The sequence below is a fragment of the Charadrius vociferus genome, unplaced genomic scaffold (assembly GCF_000708025.1).
Source record: "Charadrius vociferus isolate BGI_N301 unplaced genomic scaffold, ASM70802v2 scaffold280, whole genome shotgun sequence".
Taxonomy (NCBI): domain Eukaryota; kingdom Metazoa; phylum Chordata; class Aves; order Charadriiformes; family Charadriidae; genus Charadrius; species Charadrius vociferus.
In genome coordinates, this window is record NW_009646340.1 from 48,645 (window position 1) to 74,497 (window position 25,853).

At 37.2% G+C, this 25,853-nt stretch overlaps 1 protein-coding gene across 2 annotated transcripts; it reads right to left on the minus strand.

Moving 5' to 3' along the window:
• Nucleotides 1–2,656: 2,656 nt before the first annotated feature.
• Nucleotides 2,657–23,592, minus strand: CSE1L (CSE1 chromosome segregation 1-like (yeast)). Of its 2 annotated transcripts, XM_009887121.1 has the most exons (24): nt 23,498–23,592; nt 22,815–22,957; nt 20,144–20,245; nt 19,548–19,693; nt 19,143–19,233; nt 18,742–18,849; nt 17,732–17,824; nt 16,606–16,773; nt 16,382–16,511; nt 15,620–15,685; nt 13,592–13,794; nt 12,109–12,193; nt 11,301–11,362; nt 10,409–10,545; nt 10,142–10,245; nt 9,468–9,565; nt 8,407–8,557; nt 7,805–8,013; nt 6,954–7,051; nt 6,659–6,744; nt 5,464–5,545; nt 4,924–5,070; nt 3,889–4,120; nt 2,657–3,187 (listed from the first exon to the last, which is right to left on the minus strand). In XM_009887121.1, the coding sequence occupies exons 1-24, from the start codon at nt 23,580–23,582 to the stop codon at nt 3,098–3,100; spliced, it is 2,916 nt and encodes a 971-aa protein (XP_009885423.1). In that variant the 5' UTR covers nt 23,583–23,592; the 3' UTR covers nt 2,657–3,097. The 2 variants fall into 2 exon arrangements, with proteins under 2 accessions (XP_009885423.1, XP_009885496.1); XM_009887194.1 differs by lacking the exon at nt 16,606–16,773.
• Between the last annotated feature and the right edge of the window lie 2,261 nt (nt 23,593–25,853).

The window sequence follows — 25,853 nt, forward strand, 5'->3', positions numbered from 1 at the left end:
GGCCCATTCACAACCCAAGAAAACAAGAACAGGTACTGGTCTTGTGGGTGGGGTTGAGTTTTCTTTTTTCTGTTTCTGTTGGTCCCTTAAACTAACAATAAGGTATTTCTTCTGCTACAAAAGCCTCAGAACATTAAGAAGTTGGCAACCACAAGTCAGTCAGTAGGCTCCAAAAAAGGACAGTAGATTAAAATTCTGTGGTGTCAAAAGATCCCAAAACAGGTTACCCACTCAAACCAGAGCAAGTAATCTTTTTTCCCCTCAAATTTGAATAATCTACCATTATCAACTGCAAGGGAGAATTGGCTACTTATTTTCAGAAGCATTTCAGAAGATGATCAGGAGTTAATTGTCTAACATTTAATTAGTCCTCCGAAGAGCCATTGAAAGGAGGTGTTTCCAGCCTGAGCTTTCTAAACTAGCTGGTATTTGCCCAACAAGGAATACATCAAAGGGTGGCCTAGGGAAGTTTAACAATCTTGCGAAAACTGTTACGACATTGCTTGCATCAGTTTCCACTAAACTTAACAGATAAATATAACTGGAACATTGTGTCGCCTCCTGAGTCTCGAGAAGAGGAGGTGTCAGAAGCAGCAGTAAGGTCTCCACCAAAATGAAGATGAGGGCATTGCCAGTAACATTTGCCTGTGCTCCGAAGAAGAGACGCATCTGCTTGTCTGCACAACACTTGAAAAGTTCATTTCCCTGAAAGGGTAAGTGCTCTACATAAACACTTGCATGCCTTATGAAGTCTGCAGAATACATCAGCGCTAAATAACATGTCACTAACAGGGCCACAACTACAACCATATCTACAAAGTTTAAGTTACTCAACTCTGAGCGAACTAAAGGACAAGTATGCCACTGGTATTTGGTGAAGTCACTTAGGCACTTATTCACACAGAATGTCTGTCCAACAACAAAAAGTCACACATTGCAGGAAGTGCAAAATAGTGAACATCAAGATTCACTGATAATTTTCCATTCAGAAGAGCCAATTTTTCTTTGGCTACCTCTCAAACAGGTTCTGGCTTGTTGCCATAAATTCTGTCCAGTTCCATCTATGGTTGGTACTGGTTAGATAAGAAACATCTGTTCGCTTACTTACATATCGCAGCAACCTGTTCCCTAAAGAAATCTTGCTTAGAGCTGCAGAACTACGATGGTCTAATACAACGAGCCCCTTAATATCGCATAGTGCTGAAGAACCCATTTCAGCACGAGGTTATCTAGCATACATGTGTAGGCTGTCTGCTTGAATAGATGCAAAGGCAGCATGTCAAATCACTGCTACATGACCACCAGTACCAATTTAATTTTTGTTCTTTGAGGCAGACCTTTTTATCCTGTCAGCAAGTTCTCTGTAGAATTGTTCTCCCTATTATCCAAGGAAAAAGACAAAGCTGCAGAGTTCAGAGTATCCTTTTGGCTTGCAGGTTTTGAATGACCACAGCTCAATTAACATTGACATTCGAGGTAGGCATTCAGTTCCTTGCAAATGTCACACATCTCCCATGTGATTTCAGCCTGTCTATTGAAATTCATTCTGCAAGGCGCTTCGGCAAACTTATAACACACATCACAGTCTCTCTCATCAGCATTAAGGCAGATGCTTTTCATTATCACCACTGTATTATTTCCCTCTTGAGAACTGCTTTCACTTCATACCTATGAACAAAGAGGGTCTGGCACTGCACTGCAGACCAGATCCAAGAAAACCTGTTGATGCTGACTCATTTAATATAGTTTTAGGCACTTAGTAGTTTAAATCCATTGTCTAACAAGCAACTAATTTCTTTATATGTTAAGAGATATGGCCAGCATGCACTCTCACATGGCAGCCACAAATACTAAGGAAGAACTGAGACGGCTGATTCTGCCCTGTGTTTCACCCTCAGTAAATTCAGTAACTTTCTTGACACAAGGCCCAACTTCAACAGGCATTCTAACTACGAAAACCAGTCCCGATTCAAGTCATCTGCAGAATTTCTGTGGACAAGTAACTAAAAACATCTGTCACGTATGTCATTGCTTAATATCACATAAGTCTGAGACTTCACTCTTATTCAGGAGTTTTTCAGTCTCTATAATTAGATTTGTTTATACCCCTGCAGTACCAGTGCTCCAAAAGCCTACGCTCTAGCAGTTTGGCGCCCCGGCCACCTGAGAACACAGTAAGGCTCCGGCATTTCACTAGTCACTTAAACAGCCATAACTACAAGGTAAACTGATGCGCTTACAATTTGAGGCTACCAAAGCGAATCAGCATATTTATGAGGAGACAGGGAGAACATGCAAGTTAAACGTAACTCATTAAGATCACCGCTTCAGTTTTAGTACATCACTAAAAATCTGCTTGGAGACTGATACCCACTCTAAGAGGGTATATTAATTGCTTTTACTGCACTATACTGACTTATCTTGTCCAAAGAGAAGGGCTGCACCTGTTGATGAACATCAAGACTGATAATAGCTTTGGATCTTAGGCCAGTTTTACATTTGCTCTGTACGACACTACAACGTATTTAAACTATTACTTAAGATAAAGAGAAATCCTCACAGTCCCACTATTTTATATTCTATCCTAAGTTTAAAACATTATCTTTTTTTAAACCAACTACATTCTTCTAAAACAGTAAGCGCACAGTGACAGGCATTTTAAACAAGTACTTCTTATTTATTCACAATTTAGATAAAGTTTAAGGAAAGACAAAAGAAATACAAAGGACAACATCAAAATGAAAAGGAATTTTAGTGACCAAAGTGAGTTTCTACAGCCAGTGCTCTCCATACATTTCAAAATGTTATCCAAACACTGCAGATGCAGATTTCAAATAAATCCCATAACAAACTGCTATGACTATTCCCTTTGACATTAAACTGGGAATGGAAGTTAGCCACCTTTTATCTATGGTACACAAACCACCGAATTCTTTCAGTTTCTGCTTAAAGCCACATTTATCTTTTACAAGATGGATTCTGCAATACATTTTCAAGTAGCATTTTTCATTTTGTCTGAGCTCTGCTATAAAAAAGTCACTGTCAACCTTCTGTATAACAAAACACCTTTTGATCTTGCTTGTGGAATATATGCAATTCAGAGCAGTGTCACACTTGCAGCTTGGAGGTATCCTTGGAGATACTGCAACGCTTCTGCATTCAGACTAGTACTCAGCATTGATGGAACCTTAAAACATATGATAGAGCAGAAGTGTCAATGTGTGTATACATTAAGCTACTGTTATACCCTGTTAATCACTGTGTTAACATATGGTACAAAGTCAAACGACATTCTGAGAGCAGCAGTTTTTCATTGTGAAAGCAGTTGCTGGAATTATAATTCCTGATGCTGACAGTTTTACATACTACTTATCTGAATCAAATATGAAAGAAGAGAAAACTTTCAGTTATTAAAGCAGATATTTGAATGCAACAAACATCAGCTTTCATATATAGGCAATCTGTACTTACCAAAATCTTGACTAAAACAAAACCACTATGGGTTAAAATAGTTAACTGTAAACTTTAATTGTTTACGTTTAATGTGAATTGCCTGTAATTTCCTGAGTACATACAATTGACCTGCAGACAAGTATTAGTCATATAACTACAAGCTGATAAATTTTCATTTAAGAACTGGAATATTTAAGCTTATTGCTGAATTAAGTAACGTGAAAATGTGGTGTTTCTAAGGTTACTAGGGAAAAAAAACAACCTTACAAAAGCTATATTCCATTAAAGACTAAAAGAGAGCAATACCTAACATTCTGGTTATGACATACTTCATTTTGCTGATTATCAAACATTAGCAAGAGAGACCCATTATCAAAAAAGCCTTTCTTCTCTGTAGAATTTAGCATTAGCATGCCATGTATAAAAGTCACCTACCCTGCCTGGGCACGCTGTAGACAGTTTGTGAAGAGACTGTGCCAGATGGATTCTAGGATTGTTCACCATTTGACCTACAGGATCGTGTTCTTTTTTTCCAGCAAAGGCTAGCTGAGAGAATGCAGTCTGATATCCTGGAGTATCTTCTATGTCAATGAAGTGTTCTTCATCAGGGATAGTGTCATCCTCGGGCAGTTCAAAGAGGCCAATGAGGGCCTGCAGCAAAGGAGTCCTATATGTAAAGAGGGGAGGATAAAATTGGAGTGATTAAAATATGTTAGGACAAGGTGTATTTTACAAGAATGTTCAAATGACTCTGCACCCTTTACAGTTCAGCCCTTGCAGGTACTTGATTAGCTACTGAAATTGCAAGTACTCAATCTAAGCTGGATTTGAAGAACTAAGAGTCTGTGCAGTAAGTGCTCATATTAAAAGCATGAACAATGCATTTATTTTTTATCAGTTCAAATTCTCGTGAAACATACCTAAGAAAAGCAATTGTTTTCCAGATTACACCTTTTCACTAAGGACATTAAAAAAAAAAATAAAATCTCTACTTCAGGGACCCAGTTATTGTCATTACATTCAGGCTACCTGACAGCCTAGACTGCTAGGCTGGCTTACAATCTTCCCAGATAGCTTTCCCCAAAATTCTACTGTCATGCTAAGATCTTACAGTCTCTCTGTCAGGTCTCCTGACTAGTAGAACAGTTGGAAGTCAAAACTGGGCCTAGCTTTTCAGAAAGAATACAAGCTAAAAGACAGTCATGTATTTTCTTAAATGCACTCTTTGATAGCCCAGTCAGTGCTACCTCCATCATAAAAATCTCAAACCAGTTCTGGCATCTGCTTTGAAAATACGTTTTATTTGTTGAGAAAAGGAAGTGGTATGAAAAGGCTGAAACTCAGCCTCATAGCAATAGCAGGCCTGAAGAAATCACAACAGAGTTTACTTGAAGAATATATTTTGAGAATAGCTCACGTTTTCAAAAAATCAAATAGCCTTACTAGCAGAACTTGAAGTGTTCTACATACCATAGCTTGGTGTACTCAGTGTCCATCATAGGAGGACATTCTGTTAATATTTTTGTAATGCCAACAGCACAGATTTTCTTTTCTACTTGTCCAGACACTTTCTGGATTTCAGGAATTATAATTTTCTCCAAAACCATTCCAAACATCCTATTATGACATTAAAAGAAAAAGTATTAGAAAGCTTTATCAGCCTTGTGGTAACAAAAGAAAATTAGAAACAATATAAAGCAGATAATTTGTCACGGTGCTGCCCTGTCGCAGTAGGTGTCTGGTAGAAATTTAAGCATACAAGCTTTCCACAAAGGGAGAATAAAAACATGGAGATTAATATCTTGAACTATCAACAGGGAACTGTAGGCAGCAAATCAGAAAAAGAAAAATCGCTAGACAAAGAAATCAACCACATTAGAAGAAATATTTGGCTAGTCAAATTTGTGAGAAATGCAGTTTGCAATTTTTGCTAAAGAAGACAACTATTTCCTACTTTAAAAGATAAAAATTACATAGCAGTCTTAAATAAAAAAAACAAATCACACTAACTTTGGCTGTATGCTGTCAAATATTTCCTGCAGAGCTAATGCCCCATATTTTATGCAGTACAAGTTAATGAAGACTAGGAAACCTGCAACAAGAAAAAAGTCAAATTAAAACTCAACATGAAAACAAAAGAATAGCTTTGGAGTCAGCAGCAGAATACATTCTAACAAGTTTTTCAAGGGGATAGAAATGGCAATCTTTATAAATGCTCAGTTTTAGTGAAGCACAGTAACTTGCTGCCTTGAAGATTGTCTAAAAGCTGCTGATCTTTCCATGTACTGCAACACACTAAAACAAGGCTGTAAAACAACTAAGAAAAGATTTAGTCCTTTTCCCCCCTTACAGCAGTTCTAAAGCATTAGATAAGCTATTTGCAGATTTTTCTGATCAAGGACCAAAAGAATTCTTCAATGCTGTTAGCCAAAAACTTCATGCAATGCCGGTTTTCACATCAGTTGTGAACCCCTTTGCACAGCCTTTGTACCTGAGCACAGATGCAATGCATTAAAAGCACCACTTAAATTTTGTTTGTGGAAGACCATTATAAGCAATCCTATCACTCGGTATTAATCAGAGTTTATGGGATTAAATAATAAACATTGCATAATTTGTGTAGTTTTGGAATCATTAAAATAATTTAATGAGTATGACAATAATCTTCCCGTTACAGCAGGAATAAGCAGAATATGTATTTCAAGAATTTGTCACAACTTTGCTAGTTTAACATAAAACCTTATCAATAAATTCAGTCACATTAAGGCAGAATGACACAAATGCATAAAATATTTAACAGTAATAGCGTGCAACTATATATAACAAAAGCAAGTGCGGTCAGTGTTATTGCGTTCTGTGAGAGTGAAAGTTTGCTGGTATTAGTTGAGGATTAAACGGAGACACTTTGAAATAATTAATGATATCACACAAAGTAAGAAAGTTGGGAGGAATACACAAGTCTTCTCCCTAATTTTAGCTCCATTCCTTCAGTCTTCATGAAATAAGTGTCACCTGCTGTGGCGAGTGCTCTATATGCCACCCTTGATTACACAAATAATTTGAAGCAAGTCACTGATCTGAAGAGTCACTGGTGTCCCTTCATCTGCATAATCACAGGACGTGATAGGATACTTATTCAGCACAGCTGCATGTTCTAACTCTTGGCATTACCAGCACTGAAGCTTTTTTATAGCAAGGAACTTACTTTTAATAAATTTTGTTGTTTTGGAATTTTGAAGTCTTTGGAATAGTAGAATGAAGATCTGTTTCCTGTACTGGTCAACCGATTCACTGGAAATTTAAAAGAACAGTTATTCAACCCATACTAGGATTTTACTAATGTCACTTCAAAGAAAAACTCGTATAGAATTGTTCAAATCAATTTTACTGATAAATGTGACATTTTTCCGCTGTTAAACATTAGCTGTGGCGTGTACAAACATACCAAAAATTGAAGTCTACAGAAACTAGTTTTGAATGCAATTTCAAATCATACTCACGGAGGCATATGCTCTATAATACTGTTTAGAAGATAGAATCCTTGATGGTCATTAGCTTTAGAGGCGATCAACTTCTGGAACACACCTAACAATCCAGGCTGTAAGCAAAGCAAATATAGAACTTCATACAACAGTTCTTCACATGCGACCTACCACAAAGTTGGCCCTTACCACCATCTAAGGCATACACCAAGGCAAAAGCTTTCATAATTTAAACTGGGATTCTTTTTCTGCAGTTAAGGATAAAGAAGACAGATTTCTATCAGGACCAAGTGATGTTGCTTTGAGCATTAAGATTAACCTTGATCAAAGGAACACCAAAGCCAATTTGAACACGCATGTCTGCTTCATCAATGGCATTGTCTAATCAAGTCTGACTATAGCAGATCATGCAGCAGAAATAACAAAAGCTAAGTATGCAGAATAAATCTCCCACTGAATTCACTAATCCTCAGATCCCCCAATATTTTGGCTTCTCCTCACTCACTCGTCTGAAGACTGTTCTGAACAGAACCTCTGAGTCTTCCTGATCCATAGTGTTGAACATGAGGTAAATGAGAGAGGAAAACTGTGGAAACTTACCTGCTTGCAAAAACTAAGTGCAGGAATTTTACATCTTAACTGACAGAAGCATGACAGTCTAGTCTACCTTATCCATGAAATGGAAAAGCATCCAAAAAGCACGCCTTCATAGTATTTTTTGTCTTTCTACGTAAGCACCATTAATTTGAATTACAGGCACGCATTCTGCACAAATACAGCTATTCACTAAAGGAAAAAATTCCTTATAATTTTAATCTTAAATCAACATGTCTAGAGGCATACACTGTAACTAAATCAATCCAACTTACAATTTTGTCAGCAGCAGCACTTGCTATTGTATTGGCACCCCGCTCTAAATAAGCCTGCAGGAGTCGGACCAAAGGAGGAATGTTTCCTGTCCTTTCCCATAATACTGGCTGAAGTAGATGAGGAAACAATGCCATATAGGAAGATGGGATTTCATTTTTATGCATTTCCAGAAGTAGGGACATCACTTGAAACACATATGGAATGAACTCTGGAAAAGAAATGACGACGTTTACAAATTCAGAAAATATGGTCACTGTCAATTCGTAAGAACCACGTATCTATTGAGTGAACCTACCCTTTTATGATATTAACACAAAGATTCCAACAAATAAAACCTTGGAGAAATTTATCACTTCCCAAATCAATAAGACACTTTGGGGTAGTGATTTTTAGGTATTTTAAAAATACAGTTTGTTTGAAAAGTTAGTACAGTTGATGTACCCCACGGAACAACCCGGATGCTTCCTAAAAGTGTTTACTAGGACTGTGGACATGCTGTGTTCTCAGCAGCCTTCCTGTTTTACAGAAAAACTGCCAAGAGGTAAATCATAGCAACCAATTATAATAGAGAGAGCACACGCACTTACTGATTTTAATTTACCTTGCACATCATTCTGTAGTATCTCAGTGAACACCATAAACAAAGCCTCTTCAAAGCTTCCAACTGCATCAGGGTTTGCTTTGCACGTTATCCTTATCGACAGGCATATTGATTCAAACATGTAATGGTTAAAGTGAGGTTTGCTTGGATTCTAAAAACGAGGTATAAACAGATAAATCAACCCAAACTTGCAGCCAAGTCACTTATTTAGCAAAGTATCTTTTTAAAATTTCAATTGAAATTAAAAACCTGTAGCAATTGGGAATAAGGATACTTGTGACTTATTTATTAATATGCTAATGAAATTAATTCCATAGATAGAAGCAAACATTTAAACCTTTAAAGCACAAAGGAGAGGTGTTTTTTTAAAAATATTTTAAAGGTAAGTGTTTTTCAGAAGCTCTACATAAACTAGCAAGCAGTTAAAGTATCACAAAACAAAAACTTGAAAAAAATAATTTTTGAATCCTGTGAGTGTCTAGTCAGTTCTTTATTGAACACTTCTTATACTCTGCAGCTACATTTAAACTACACATACTAGAAGTTTTTTGGATAGTTTATGAAGGTATTCTAAAGTATTCCCTAATGTCAACATTCAAGAATATTAGTCCAGACTGAACAAAAAACTACGAGAATTTTACCCATCAAAAGCAAGAAGGTAATTTATTTAATTTAAAACCATACTTCAGTGCTTAAATTTAACATTAGCCTCCGAAGCTTCATGGACAAAGAATAAAGGCGTTGTGAGAAAAAACAGATTATTGTAATGGTGGCCTCTGCACAAGCAAACATCAATCCTAGAACAAACTACTACTACATAAAGATTTCATATGCTGTTTCCAAATTTCAGATGAGAGCTGGGGAGAATGATTTGAAAGTATGTCCTAAAAGGAAGACAGTATTTCAACTTGAAGACTGTTCTAACTTATTTTAGTCAGAAAATACTGAACAATTTACAATACTCTAACAGAACACAAACAACAAGGTATACATAAATCTTTAGAAAGACTGCTCTAAAAGGTAAAAGGCGAACATTTTGCTCAGATAACCTGTTTCTTTACCTTACTGACAGCCAGCAGTTTCTGTGTAAGCTGTGTGATGACAGAAGGGATGTATGGAATTATGGATTCTTGTAGCAGAGAAAAACTCCTCATGATGGCTGGAAATAAATTGAAAGTATTATCTTCTGGAGACAAACATACTTCTGTCACCCATCATATGCCTAAATCCTTTACCTTTCACTATTTAATCGGATCCCAAGGAATTAGGTACAGTAAGAAAGAGCACCTGCTGCAGGAGCAATCAATCTATAATCATGGCAAAGGATAAAGCAAAGCCTCATTATCCCCATTCTATAGATGGAGCACAGAAGATTAAGCAACTTTGCAAAGACTATCATTTACCTCAAGCGAGTCTCAAATCTTGGCCTACTCTTAGCCACAACCCACTCAGATCTCCTACTGACAGTGCTCAGGTAGCTGTCCTGACTACAAGGACTACCATCTGAGGAAGAACTTGTCTCAATACCGTCATGTTTAGTGTCTCTCGTTGGTAGCATATATTTAGTCAAAGATGACTTCCTACAGCCTGGTAAATGACTGCAGGCTGTGCATACCTCTTCAGCGTGTTTGCAGAAATTAGGTTTTTCAAGTAAGAATTTCACTACCCTGTAACTATAAGCCTTTACCTCAAGTTAAAAAAGTTACTCTTACATTGCAGAACTCAAAGCATTTACCTTTCATAATGTATTCATTTTCAGATGAGCCAGGAAGCGTCAGCGCTTTAAAAAGGTTTGTTAATAGCACTTCTACAAATGGTGCCATTTCTGCAGCTGTAATGCTGTTAAGTAAAACACAGCTCTTTAATGATGAAAGATATTCACAAACTACAAGCATTTTACAATATTGTAATACTAAAAAATAAAAGATTCCCTACAGATATTTCTCATCCTTAATGGACAAAAGCTAGGTAGCAATGAATTTACTTCTGCCTGAAAACTTACAGGGTAGTATTATTTGTCCCCCTCATGGTAAACAGTCTTTCAAGAGCATGGGCTGCATAAGTATGGACCACAATACTTTCTGCTTGGAGATGATTGATTAAGAGAGGAATAGATACCAACAGTTGTTCTTTAGGTACCTACAAAAATATAGCAACAAATTATACATACGTTACATAAAAATACAGATGGTTCAACACTGGAGCATAACCACTCTAAGCTCATCGGATACAAACTGAAAGCTTGGCAGAGGAACAAATCTTAGACGGCTCCTCCAGTTGCTAAATCACACCTTCACAACCATGAGGTACTATTTCTGTCATCGCTTGTATGCTGCCCCCAAACATCAATGTTGCATTTGATTGTCAGTAAGTGTATATATTCCCAATGTATATTTCTTTTTCCATTTTACTTGGTCTTAACAGGCAACTAAAAAAATGCCAAGCTCAAAAAAAAATGATCACAGATATTTCATAAGAGGTGAATAAAGGTCATCTAAAATTTAGAAATAATACTCAATATATTTTCTTACTGCATCTCACAAATCAGAAAAGGTAAAGGACAAAGTTGCTGTACTCTCTTTAACAATTATTGCAATGATACGAGCAATCAAGTACATTTAGACTAACATACACTTGAAAAAGTCTGAGCGTGTCACAGAACTAAGCATGCTAAGATGTTCAGTGCTCCCACAGCATATGGATATAGCATACAGACTGCATGTTAATTGGATATTTATAACAATATAATTTACTTTCAAAACTAAAAATTCAGCGTGAAGTGTCATATATGACTATCAAACACCTGTTGAGTTAACATATGGCCAAGTAAGATAAATTAGGCTTGGCAAGTATAAAGTAACAAACATTGTTTTTACCATAAAAGAAAAACTTACTTGGTTTCTAAAAATCATGATATATTTGATACCATCTGCTTTTAGCACAGGGAATTCATTCACTGCAATAGAAAAATATGCAAATTTTGTTGATACTTTTCATATAAATGTGATTACTGAACATATACTATATATAGAGTTGATATTCAGTCATGATTTTCCCCCTCAAAAATAATACATACAATGTTTTTTTATGTTGCTTAGTTTCTGTATGGGCTCTGTTAGAATGTCCCTTTTAGGTACAAATCACACCCCCGTCCCATTAAGTATACAGTCCAACTCTTTCACATGAAACCTCCCCTTCTGGCTCTGATTTTACCAGCTTCCAATTACATATTCCAAGACAACCCACTACATTCCAAATATCGTAAGATAATTGCTGAAGCATAACATAAATTATGTGGCTTAAATCTAGATATGTGTAATCTCATCAGTATGGGCTGATACAGACCTAGCCTTCACTATTTTCATTGCTCAGGGTTTTGTACAGCATAGAAGTTTGCCATAAGGTCTTAAACACAGAAATCAAATTACTTTGATTCAACAAGTTCGAGCATGTGGCTGATAGAAACCATGTGTGTACATGTTCTGATTTTGCAGATAAGATGTGGTAATCCACCTTTATTTAAAAGCTCATTCATTGGAGGCCAAACAAATTTGAATTAATTCCTGTGTGCTAGGTGTGAACAGTCTTCTGTTTCAGAGGTTATGCTGGTATATGAGTGCCTGAGCCTTAAGAAACAATGGTCACTGTCAAGGTTGTAGATATACCACAAAAAATGCCACATCAAAATTAACATTAACTTACCACTAGCAGACTTCAAGTCAGGTTGAATGTGATTCACAAAGAATTCTGTCAGATTAACAAGTTCATTGGCTTGTGTTATTCCATGCTAGAAAAACAAAAACCAAAACAACTCTGGTTTTAGATGCTGACATTCAGCTAGTTTTCTTACTCATTTTTACGTGCTTTTAATAAAAGGAATCTAAAGTGTTCATGCATGTGATGAGATTGTTGAAGTTGCATCTTTAGCAGAGCACCCTGTAATTTCTTTTTCTTAATGTTTTTAGTGTCTAGGTTTCAGCTGTAGCACTATCAAGGTTCAAAGTTGCCAGCTCTGACTTGAGGAATAATAGCATGTAACACAGCAATAATCAATGAAAATTTTAGATAGAAAATATCAAAGTCTTACTAATTTGATACTTTTTTTGTGATAGACCTTTTAAAAAGGAAAAGTTTAGGACTCAAACTCCAATTCTGAGTTAGAGCAGCAAAATAACAACTACTTAAGTTTTCTCTTATGAAAAATGCAACTGATTTTTAAAATAGGATTTTCAGATGGATATTTAGCAGGTGTTCTAACTGATCTTATCCCATATTCGCCACTAAACAACACATAAAAAGAAAGACGTACAACTTAGCAGTTTTAATTGCTAGAAGACTCTGGTTCACATTACGCATCACTACCATTAGCAATTGCTGCGCAGTTCTATACAACGAGGTTTCAGGGAAAGACTGAGAACCTTCAGCAAAATTGCATAAAGATGTTGTAAAACATGCTTTTTTTGTAGCACAACTGTTTGCCTCAAACTTGTCTTGTAAAGCCACTGAGATATGAACTGTAGTAACATTTAAAATATTTATTAGCATATTAAAATCTGTTTTGTAGGACATTTGATACAATGCCACTGTTTCCCAATACAGCTTAGCTCAGGTGTGGCTTTTCAATGTATCCAGCCTATTAGTTGCTTTCTCCCAGACAATTAATGAGATCCATTTCCAGCCATCATTAGCATTCACATGCCATTGCCAAATCATAAACACTCAAATAACAGGAAACATTGGGAAATATAATGACAAGAACTGTGAGTCACTTAGATTCCTTCTAGTCTGCTTAACACTTCTGATCTTCTTCTCTAAAGCTAAATTTAGCCTTTCGTGGCTTACAAACTCTGGCTCAGTACCATTTAAAAGCTCAGAGGTTCTAGACCCAAGCTAATTTTGCTTCTTTGTATGACTGCTTCACACATGCTAATAAGACCTGCCAAAAGGTCACAAGTGGATGTTGTCTTGGCCCAATCTACCTGAAGATCTCATACCGCCAAATTACTGATTCACCAAATTACCAACTTACAGGATTATATAATGGACAATTTTTAATCTCATCAACAGTAAACTATTACAAATACAGTTACTCTCAGTCTGAAGCAGCATAAAATGAATTGCAGTCCTCACATACGCTATAATACTTGAATGCATATGGATTAAAATGAATAGGATGTAAAAGTACCTTCTGTGTTTGAGCTTTGGATGCCAAAGACGTAACGAGGTAAATAGCTGCATCTTTGTGCTTCCAGTTAACAGATGGATTCTTTGCATATTCTTGCAGCATAGAATTAACATATCCAGAAAAAATCCCTGTCACAGGTCCTTCAAAAAATTTGCACAAGCCTCTGACGAGATCACAAGCTGCTCTGCGCCTGGTGTCAATATCTGCATGAGAACCAAAGATTCTTTGGATATGAGAAAGTATACAGCTTGTCATATTAATAAATGTAATAATAACAGTAATATATTCATAATATACAGCTTCTCAAGTTACAGCCACACCTTCAATCCTCCACACTGATGCATAAGAACACATTTAAATCTTTTACTTACGGTCATAATAGGGGCCATTTGTACAACAAAACCAGGACTGGACACCTACCAATGCTGCACGCATACTCACAGGTTTTACTGCCCTCTAAAATTTCAGTAAGCATGCAAGGGGAGGCTTTTTACTATGTTGGCAATTATGCAGCTGAATCTGGTTGGGACAGACAATTTTCTTCATAGCAGCCCATATGGTGCTCTGTTTTGTACTGGTGACGAAAACTGTTGATAACACCCCAGTGTTTTGGCTGTTGCTGAGGAGTGCTTGCACAGTGTCAAGGCTTTCTCCTTTTTCTTCCCAGCAAGTAGGCTGGCGGTGGGCAAGCAGCTGGGAGGGGACGCAGCCTGGATAGCTGATCCAAACTGACCAAAGGGATATTCCATGCCATATGACATCATGCTTGGCAATAAAAACTGAGGGGAGAGGGTTTTTTGGGAGGCAGCCATTGCTCAGGGACAGGCTGGGCATCAGCTTACTCCTGGGAGATGGTGAGTCACTGAGCATTCCCCCCCCCCCCCCCCCTTCTTTTTTCTTCCTCTTTCTTTCACTTAAACTGTCTTTATCTCCAGCCATGAGTCTTCTCACTTTTACTCTCCCTATTCTCTCCTTCATCCCATTGCCGTATGGGGGGAAGCTAGCAAGGTGCTGTGTGGTGCTAGGCTGCTGGCTCACCACACTGAATCAGTATATTTTTTGGGGGAAAAAAAGTATCCATAAGAATTCCTTGTTTCAAGAAAGGAAAAAAAGAAGTCAGCTGGCCTTTAATACAATATACTAACAGAAGCAAAATAAAGCAAGTCAATTTAAATGCAGTAGAGTACATTTCTAAAATAGTCTCTGAAGAACACAAATACTTCTTGCTTCAATACTTCTTCTCAATCCTGGATAAGAATGGAAAAACATTTGCTTGAAAAAAGTTCAAAAACATTTTCCTCCAATTTTTGTCCTCCACTCCAAGTGAACAGTAATTTCTTAAATCTACTATGAAGTGTCATTAATCTAAAAGCATCAGTCAGCAAACTGTTTGTGGCACAGAACAGCATATACAGAATTGTCATACAGATCTAGATTTGGTCCACTTGTGCTCTGACGTGGCTGAAGACCAGACAGCTACAATGAAGAAAAATGACGTATCTCTGTTAACAGAGAGCTGTGTTTTCAGGACGGTTACTGTATTGGTTTGAAGACGCCGCTGGCGTGCAAGGGCTGGCTGGTGTCCAGCTGGCTTGATACCAGATTTGTATGCAACACCAGTCAGAATTTCAGTTTTAACATGACAGACTACTAAATACAGGCACAGTCTCTCCATGTTATTTAAAACTCTGCACATAGGAACTAAATACACAACTGTGGCCACTATTCAGCATTGACTTACAGGCTATATTTGCTGAAATGAGAATGTGTGCAGTGTGGGAGACATACCAATCCAATTAAGGAAAAAACCCTATAAAAACATTGTTCAAAACAAAAAGACACTGTGATAGGCACACCATGACAGTAAACTTGATAAAAAACTAGATAAATTTTTTTTTTTTTTGGGGGGGGGGGGGTGGGCAGCAACCTTCCCTGTTTAAAAAAGTTATGAAAGCTTCAGTAAATTGCTTCAGCTCTTTAGACCTATATTTAAAGACCAAGTATTCTTAGTATAAATCTGTGGATTACCAGATCCTTCCAAATCCCTTCTTATATATTCTTCAGAATTATCTTCAAATGCTTCTTCATCAGCCGCTGAAAATATGAAATACATAGAAGTTTAAATACTGAGGCCTCGTTTTATGGTAAAAAGGTGTATTATTATAAACTTGCTATTTTTTCCAAGTACTTTTCTATAACGTTAATAGAAATCAATCAGAAATATCCAGCCAGACTAGCCTGTTTAGCCTGCTGCTGCTCATATACTCATGAGCTTATGTATTCCTGATTTAAAAAAAAAAACAGACAGAAAAAAGACAGAACATACTCAACACTAAGTGTATTTAAAGAGGCTTCCAGAACCATAGACTTAGGAGAGAAGCTTCTTATCACTGCAATACATCTTCACTGCATTTTAGATTCTAGGAGCAGTATGAGCCCATCAAAACTTGTCAAAATAGACAACATTTCACAGGCCTGATATCCACGCCTATTTAGACTCCTTGAATTACTCTGATACTTACTTTAATCATGAAAAGTTATTGGTGGCACATGATGTAGACTTACTATACTTTTCAATTTGAGATCCCAGTAAGATGGAAAAATTAGTAGATATACATATACAATTCTACAAAGAATAAGACAGCGATCTGTTGTAGAAACTTGGGTTTGAACCTAGTGCTAATGTACACAAGAGGTAATCCTCACATCTTAGTCCTGCAAAGCTACATATCATTCTAATTACAGTTAGATTTTGTTGCGCCTTTGAAAACGTAAGTCTCTAAAAGTTACCTCTAAATTCCATATTGGGAACAATAACTTTTTCACAGATGCTTGTCAATGTATTCTGGTCTTCAAACAGATGCTTGTAATGTGGTCGCTCACAAACTGAGGCCAGAAACTGGATTGCATTACTAACCAGCTAGAACAAGACAAACACAGCACAGAGTTTTAGCATGACTGACCAATTTATAATTCATTATTAAATTTAACAAGATCAGTTTATAACAACTTACCAAGTCATATTTCACTTCCTGGCCCGTTGTGACTAACAGATTCCAGATTGCTGTTACAAAACGTGGCAGGTAGGGCTGGAATTCTTCATCGTATTTTTGAGCGTATAAAGCAGCATTATCACAAATTTGTGATTTCAGGAGTTCCAGTAATCCAGCTTCTTCTTCATCCTCACATAAAACAAAACTAAGAACTTAAACATCCAAACTTCAACACCACTTAAACATTATCAGTATCAACAGACTTGAAGGAAATATTTACGCTATTATTTTGCCATGTTCTAAATAGGTGAAAGAAATCCCTCTCACATCCGCAGAATTACTGTATTTTGCTGATTTGAACTGGAACTGCACTGCAAGTTATAAATCATACCTACATTTCAAATGAAAGTACAATTCACTTAAAATCACTTAGACCTGATAAAGGTTGACATGAAATTAATTTATAAATGTAATACAAAAACCCCTACAAGATATTGAAATAATATGCTCAGAAGACATCGTATCCTGCCACTTTAAATTGGAATAGTTGTAAAAGCAGCTCCCTCCCCTTCCCCATACCAGCACAGATGCTTGTGGAGCCACAAAGCAAAGTGAATTGGGAAATTGAGCTGAAATTAAAAAAAAAAAAACACCAAACAACGAAACAGCACCCCAGTTCCATCTCCCCCTGCCAATCCCCACTTTCCAGTTTTAATGCATATCGCTTCCTCACTCAGTTCAGCACACAAATGCATGAATGTCTGTGCTGGGCAACAGCCCACAGACACAAGAGAAGAGAAAAGAGCAGCAAAGCTGCTTTTAGCAGCAGTGTTAGCCTAAAACAACTGTGAAACTATAGCACAGGATACACTTAATATGCCTCCCTACCTATTGTAAAGACACTTCTAGAGTTGCTTTGGCTCCATCATGTGGCAAACTATTGTACTGTTTCTGGAGGACATCAGTATTTAAAATGCAGAAAGCATGCTCAAAATTAATCTGAGCTTTGATGACTTGGTAGCATCTTTCACCTGCGACACTACTACGTCTTATAATTAGACAAAGACAGCAAATGCTGAAGTACTTAGGGGTGTTATGCCTTCTATGTTCAACTGTTTCAAGACCAGGAGGTTTATGCAGTACTTACATCAGTCTGCAAAAGTTTATTATCTAAAGTTAAAAGACTATGAAAATTTGTCATCCATGTTTCCATGTTATCTTCAAAAAACTCAGGAAGATCCTGTGAAGGAAAAGCATAAATCTACATTTTAATTTCTGATTGCACTGCTTAGATAACATACCTACATTGTAAGTAGTATGTATCTACCTTATAATCTACCGAGGGACAACAAAGTGTGGAAAACAATCTTCAAAATGAAACACTACCACCTCCTCCTCCCAAATGAAAACCCTCCACAGAGGCTTTGGAATACACTATTTCCAGATATACCTATACCCTTTGCTTACACCCTTTACAGCCTACAGTTTTATAAAGAAAGAACCTTATTGCCTCTTACCCTCAGAACAAGAGAGCACAAGCCTTCCTTTTAGCTCCAGCTTGCTCTTTTGACCAGTATGGAAGAACAGCCCAAGCAATCAAGGCATGATCATCTCACTTCACAGACTTACGTTTGTGTTGAGACACAAAATATATGTCACCTCAGCAAAGTATCTTTTTATTTTTCAGATAGTGCATTTATTTAATAATGTTAGACATTTAGATCTGATTTCAAAACAAAAATACCCACATTCCTACCAGAATTGCTCACTACTATAGTGCTACAGAACTACTAGTTTTAACTGGCTTTCATCTACATGACCGAGTTCACGTCACTACAGACATTTACAAAGGAGCACAGTACAAACTCAGGCATTTGACTTCTGTCTTTCACAGCTCATACTCGGCTACCCATGCAATGCCTCCTTGCTATGACAAGAGCTTAGACTCTCTTGAACTTCTGTTTAGATAGGGCCAAGTTAACATGTTAATTAACCCCATCCTTACTGTGCCTTTACTCTAGTGTTGACGCAGACTGTCAACTTTTATTTTTGCGATAAAGCGTGGCCTTAAAGGCTGCCTCAAATGGATCATATAAGTAAGAGCATAACAGCTTTGTGAGACCAAAGCAAAACTATTAGAAGAACAAGGAGATTCACCTGAAAATTTAAACTGTAGAAGAGCTTCGCAATTAGAATGAGAGAAGAAAAGAGAACCTTCAAAGCACTAGCATCATTTGCATGTGTGCTGCAAAGTTCAATAGTTGCCTAGAAAAAGACATAAGATTCAGTCAAGTAACACATACACAGCCCCCCACATTGACAAGAGGTATTGAAAAGCATCCCATAACACTTTAAAAACAAAACAAAACCACAAGCAAACAGAGAACACAGTTCCTTTTGCTCCCCTTATCAATCTTGTCAGGTCTCACTTCCTGACTTTAGTTTGAACCTCATTAACAGTTCCAAAGCAACTATTCTGAAGTTTTCATTTTGCAGGCACTCACAACAAGCATTTCAGAATGCTAAACTTGTTTTAGAAACGATTCAAAAAGAAATACCTTAAAGAGATTTGTCAAGGGTAAAGCAAAAGCATCAAGGACAAGTTTGATCTCTGTCCATAGTTCATTTGACTTAAATTCATGGCGGTACCTGACAAGTGAAAGAGAAATACACAAAAAACAGAATACAGTCTTCACATTTATTACTAAATTAACTTTCATACAATTAATTTTTCGTGCTGAACCTTAAAACAAATACCGTCAAGCAAACAATAAACAACACAGTTGAATACCATACAAGGCGTACAATTTGACAACCACTTAAGTTCTTATTAAAAAGTCAGTAAGCATAAGTAGAAGCCACAACTGTAGACCTTGTAGATCTAAATTTTTACCGTTAGAGTTAATTTTATAGAGTTGAACAGAAATTTACAATCCATATACTAACCCCCTTATTTCCAATACCTTTTAAATAAAGAGTGAGCAGTGCGAAGGACCCCATTAATGACATGGAAATCTCCACTTTGAAAGCGATTCACCATTTCTGTCAGTAAGTCTGGCCATTTCTGAGGAAAGTCTTCCCGACCAATAATACTAATAGCATCACTTAACTGGAAAGGAAACATAACCATTACGCGATGTCATAGCAGGTTCCTCATTACAAAAAAACACAGTGGTCATGTCAGATGCTGCAAATATCTAAGAAAAATGCTCACTATTCTTGTCAGATTCAAAAATCATTGGGTTAAATATCTACTAGTTTTCACCACAAATAAAGAAATCTCACTTTAAATCCAATGTGTACACACAGTGTCACTTTCTGGAATTACTGTATTTAAGTGCCTAATGCTAGAACTTAGCTATAAGGTTATACAGTAATTGCCTTAAAAAAATTACAGAATTAAAGTAGGCAGAAGTAGCTGTGACAATATACTTCATGTTACTTGGATTGGGATGACCTCATTGGTAAGGGAACTGAGCTCTGCCAATAATCAGAGCCTCTAGACACACTTAAAATATTTCGAGAATCTTGTGGACATAACCAGGAATTAACATATTACCTGCTTTTGAATTTGTTCTGGGCTGCTAAGCATCAAGGGCACTATGTTGGCTTTAATGGCTATCCTGTCTGATTCACATATTTTGTTCGGTTCATCCTCAACCTAAAATTAAAACAATAATTAAGTCATGGGCATATCAGTATACTCTAGGCAATGAGCAAGTATCAGCATTTCAGAAACCAATTGCTTATACTGATTTATGTAACTACTACGTAGTTAAAGAAACTAAGAGGAAGACCTGTTAAAGATACTGCCTACAATGGATCTATAACAGCAGTACCTGAAAAAAGCTGAAAGAAACTACATCTTTCTGTAAAACGTTGAACTAGTTTTCTCCCTCTCTAAGAGTGACTTTCCAAATCAGCAATTCGGACATAATAGGAGTGGGTGCATATGCCAATAACATACATAAGTTTAACCAATAGTCTCCTCTTCCAGCTCACCAAACCACGTCTCTGTCCTCACTTCTGCCAACCTCAAAGATTTACTTTGTGCAAGCTGCCTCAAGCCATACTTTCTAGAAACTGTACGTGAAGATGGGTGCAGGCTACACCACCAAAACCATAACATTAAGAGTTACCTAATCAGTTCAAAATATCAATCAGTTAACAGTGCCTAGTGGTAGTCAATTACAAAATTTCTACTAAAGAAATAAAAAAAAAAAAAGGGGCTTATCACCAACCAGTCACATTATTTGTGATGACAGCACCAAAGTTAATAAACCTAGAAATTATCCAGCAATTAGAAGTGCTAAGCACCTCCAGAGAATAATTCAATGACCTTAAGATGCTTAAGCCAGATGGCACTACTACCCTCTGTCTTACCTCCCTTCCACCATCTTCCCATAAACTTAAAAAAACGTTTAGTCATTTCAAAATTTCAAGAGTTATGTTTAGCTATAAACAAGCAGTTACAAAAGTAAGACACAAAGAACTTGCTTTTCTGCTTCTATCACATTACACTGAATCAGAAGAATGTACAGAATCATTATATATACACCAAAAAAAAAAAACCCAACAAAAATAAGTTGATCTTTAAAACCTGAGCTTCACAAGTTTATATGATGTGAAAGGCAGCAATAACTGCAGAAAGCAAGTTCCATGTAGGGAGGCAAGACTCTCTGCTATGCATTTAGATAGATGAGGACAGAGGTGGTGGAGAGATCAGCAACAGCAAATCCTACTATGGAGATATTTATGAGATTTTTCAAAGAAACGAGACCTTTTTCCAAGACACGAGAGGCAGCACATAGATGAGTATTCTGTACATACTTTAAAAATAAATTAAACTAGCAAACTCTTCCCTCTCTTTACAAGTGCCCTGTACATCTGGCTCTCCAGGCTCTAACAAATCCAAGTCCTGGAACAGGCAAAACCCTATCACTTCCACTAGCTTTGTATCAGCCAAGTCCAAGGTTGCTAAATTAAATGACGTGATCTAGGTAAGCTAGCCTTAGGGCTGTATTTTATGTTCATACAGCTGCTTTTGAAATGAAAGCTTCAATTTTGGACAAAACAATGTGCTTGAAGCCACATAGCAATCATAACAGTCCACTGGATGCACTTATTGCATAGCATCTCCACCTACTCCAAAACAAAATCTCATCCTGAATTACATCAGCAATCCACAAAAAGGAAGCCACTTACAATTTCTTCCATAACACAGCATTATTTCTACTTACAATATACTACAGTTAAAATGCAATTTGGGAGAAATGACCGAGAACATAGTATTACAGAAACAAAGTTCTAGAAATTTCATGCCAGACTGAATGCACTGATCCGATCAGATGTAACCAGAACTAGGGCTGCTATAGCTTCTTAATATTAGTATGGGGGGTAATCACATGCAAATTTGTAAATAGGTACCAGCTAAGACGTAATGAAGAAATACCAGTTTCACTGTAGTAAACCTATGTATATAGTAGTTTAGTTGATTATTTTCAGATACAAACAGTACTTTCAATGAGACACAGTATAAACAGTATCAATTAAAATCTCTCATGGCTGAAGGAGTTGAGCTCTCAAACATAATACTTTCTACCCTAAATTCAATTTCATGAATGCTGAAAGCTCTGATCAAAAATGTTTCTGACCTCTTCAAAACAAAGGATAAAATGGGATTAAACGGCAATACTTCTAGTTTATGTCTACAAGTGTTAAACTGGCAAGGCCACCAAAATAAACTGTCCCAAACTATTCTTTGCCCCAGACGCGTTTACATGAAAGGGAAGTTAGTATCATCACTTTCAGCTGCAGCGCTGGCTTGAAATGTTTGTAACACTATGACAATAGATACAGGCCAAACTGGCCAGTTCATGTGTATAGACAATTCACAATCATTTTAGTTTAAATAATATGACTAAATATGTTACTGATAGTTAAATGAGCTTTAAATATTATGCTTCTGCAAAATATGCATACACTATTAGAGAAAATTATTTATTCATCATTTTATCACCCAGCTCTAGTTTTTTTTAGTAGAATGGACTCCAACGGTCCAGGTTTTAGTCCCCCGTCAGTAAATTACACCTTGTGTTTGTTCTCTGAATGATCTAATTTCTTTCACAGAGGACAGACATACACACCTTCTTCAAGGTTACTGCAGAATGTCTTATTGTACCTTAAAAGGATTATTAGGTCTTAGCACAACTACTCACTAGGATACCTACAATTCTCCAGTTCCTTTTAATATAATTCTTGAATGTTACAGATGCACAAACTTTGATGACATTTTCCTGTGATTTCTCCAGCAGCGTTAAGAGTAACAATGGATAATTCTGGCTTCCTTCAACTGACTCAAGAAACTTTTCCGCTGTAAGAGAATATACTAAGGTTAGCAAATGCTGAGCTGATTTTTCTAATGGGAGTCCTAGGATTCTTCAAGCATCTATTTAAAATAATCAACACATGAACACTTCCCCAGAGTTTCGCAAGAAGAGAAACACAGAACAAGTCTAACCAAAGGTACTGTAGCTTCTTTACTACTAAGCTCTTTAATGCTTCTGCTATTAACAAAAGCTCTCAATTCAAAGTGGGATGTGGAAATGCCGCCTCCTCACCGTTTTTAAAAGACATAACCTGACAGAAGTAAATCCTGGTTTACTGTGAGCAGCAGCACTGTCTTAAATAACAACAGTACAAAAAAATCATGAATACAGGAAAATAAAATCACAAAAAGCAAAAAATATCAATTTATATCAATCACTGGTTTGGCGGTTTATTTTGTTTTAAAAGGATACTGAGAGCTTATGCAAAGAGGTTATTGCATAAACATCCACTGAAGTTTGCTATACACAGACAGAAGAGCCAAAAAGAAACTAAATTTTTTTCATCACTCATGAGAATCACTTACCAGGACGCCTTATAGCAGGATCTGGATCTAGTGTTTTCTTTAGATACTCAGTTAAAGTCTGTAAATTCGCATCACTCAGCTCCATTTTGGCAGAACCTAAAACCCACAAGTAGCTTTGTTATAAATACAGATCAGAAAAATCTATCCTATAAGCTGCACATATGTAAAACTAGTTTCCACAGAAAACACACATCACCTCTTTTTGACTACACCTCATAAAGCATGGTCCCATCTTATCTGTCTCACCCAATGAAACAACAGCTAGCGTGCAGCAAGCACAAAACAGAAAACATTCCATTTCTTCAACTACACCTAACTGTTATTGTCTAGTTTATTGAAACCAAACTCCTGGAACAGGATCACACATCCAGCAAATCATGAACCAGGTATAGCCAAAAGATGATCTCTCACCCTTTCAGGTAAGGGTAACTCCAGGACAGCAGGAGTTTGGGTTTGCTTTTGAGAACTAGCGTCAGCTCCAGAAACCTGTTCTTAGTTGAAAAAGCTGTGTAGTCCTGCCCCACATAATCATAAATAGAACAATAAGCATATTGGGGAGTCAAGGCTTGTTTAAAATTAAACACGCATTGTCAAAGAAAACTCTCAGCAGAAAATTATTTTTTTTTATAAAGAGACAAAAGACTGCGCAAAGCCAGAGGGTTTGTCCACCCTGTAAAATTAACTTAGATTAGGGTGGGAGTTAATTTGAACTGCAATACTTATTACAGAATAACTCTGTGCAATAAGTCTAAATTACTCCTCTCTAGTAATCCTCCCACACATTCTCATACTTACCACAGTAATACATTAACTTCACAGCTTTAATTAGAATAATTAAAATTAAGGTAACACTAAAACAGTAGCAAGACATGCTTTAATGGACATGTTGTTCAGGACATCATCATCAATTCTGCCCACCTTTCTTACCACCAGCAGCACAGTTCACTCCCTACAGAAGTAATGAGGAAGCAAAGATTTCCATTTTTTCTCTGAAGTTTCTAATTGGCAAAATAGACTGAAATTTGTCTGTCCTGCTTTGGATTTATTCCATGTTGATTATCAGTGCAATAAATATAGTTTCTATACAAGCATGCTTGAAAAGGCAATGAGTTTTAATGACAAAATTTTTACTTTAACTATAGCATCTATGCTACCACTAAAAGAGAGTGCAACAGTATCTTCTTGAATTAAATGAATCTTAATGAGTAATTAAGATCTGACATATTTTGCAAAAAAGTACAAATCCACCTAAATCCACACTTCCCATGTTTCACCCCCTTTCCCTCTTTGGGGTTTACTTGTCTGTAGTCTTGTTCACCAATTCAGATGAACTAACAAAATCTCAATAAAGGACAGCATAACCAAACAACACTAATAACAACTGGCTCATCTGTTCTACAAAAGAGCCTCGTGCATCATTACTGTGATGTTAAAACTAATACTTAATCTTTCATAATTAAAAAAATATAAATTATCTGGCCCAAGGAAGTTTGTAAGGCCGAGGTGCAAACCCATGTAGAAATCACTCATGAAGACTTAACTCAAATGGGAAACCAAACTGAAAGGAGATGGCAATCCTGAATGGCCTTTTACCAATACCTCACATACATATCTAATATAGGGACCTGTGTAAAAAATAATCGTCAAGCTGACTGTGAGTTTACTTTGAAGGCCAAATGTGAAGATTTGAACCCACTGCTCCATCCCTCATACAAAGGAGAAATATTTTCACCTGCTACCTGCTTACTCTTATTTCTTTCTCTTCCTCTAGCTATTCGGTTTTTTTTTCCACTACAAAAAAACCCGGTGGTACTTGCTAGTGATACGATGTCTTTTGCTGTGTTGTGACATATGCCTCCTGAAAATGCCACAGAAAATGAGATTTTCAGACCACCTCTGCAGATGAAAACCCATAAAATTTGTTTCATTCATTAACGACTTTAGTCAAGTTAATGACAGAGCGCTTAGGGGAAAAAAGCCAACCCCAAAAAGCAGCAGTCCTCCAAGCCTTATGCTGCGAAGAACTTCAGCGAACTGTTGCGGCATCAGCTCACCGCAGCACTCGCCGAACGCCACCGACGTGCCCAAGGGTGTTTATGGTCCGGATTTTATGGGAAAGATTATCGTTACACCGGACCGAGGATCTTCACGCTCACTTTCCACCTCACCAAAGCGCGGGGGTCGGGAGACACGCACCCGCTGCCCACGGGAGCGGGGACCCACCACAGCCCCCGACAGACCGCTCCCGCTCAGACCCAGAGGCGAAGCCCACGCGTGAGGCGGGGCGGCCGCCCGGAGCCCTTCGGCGGGGACGGGGAGAGGAACCCTCCAGGCCCGGCCACCAGCGGGGCCGTCC

What these genes read in the sequence shown, in the direction of transcription:
- CSE1L (XM_009887121.1), bottom strand. Translation starts at nt 23,582, where the DNA reads ATGGAGCTGAGTGATGCGAATTTACAGACTTTAACTGAGTATCTAAAG. An exon ending in TCTACAGTTTAAATTTTCAG is followed by an intron (nt 17,825 to 18,741) that starts GTGAATCTCCTT and finishes TTTCCTTCACAG; the next exon opens with GATCTTCCTGAGTTTTTTGA. An exon ending in AACTGCTGGCTGTCAGTAAG is followed by an intron (nt 8,558 to 9,467) that starts GTAAAGAAACAG and finishes CCTCGTTTTTAG; the next exon opens with AATCCAAGCAAACCTCACTT.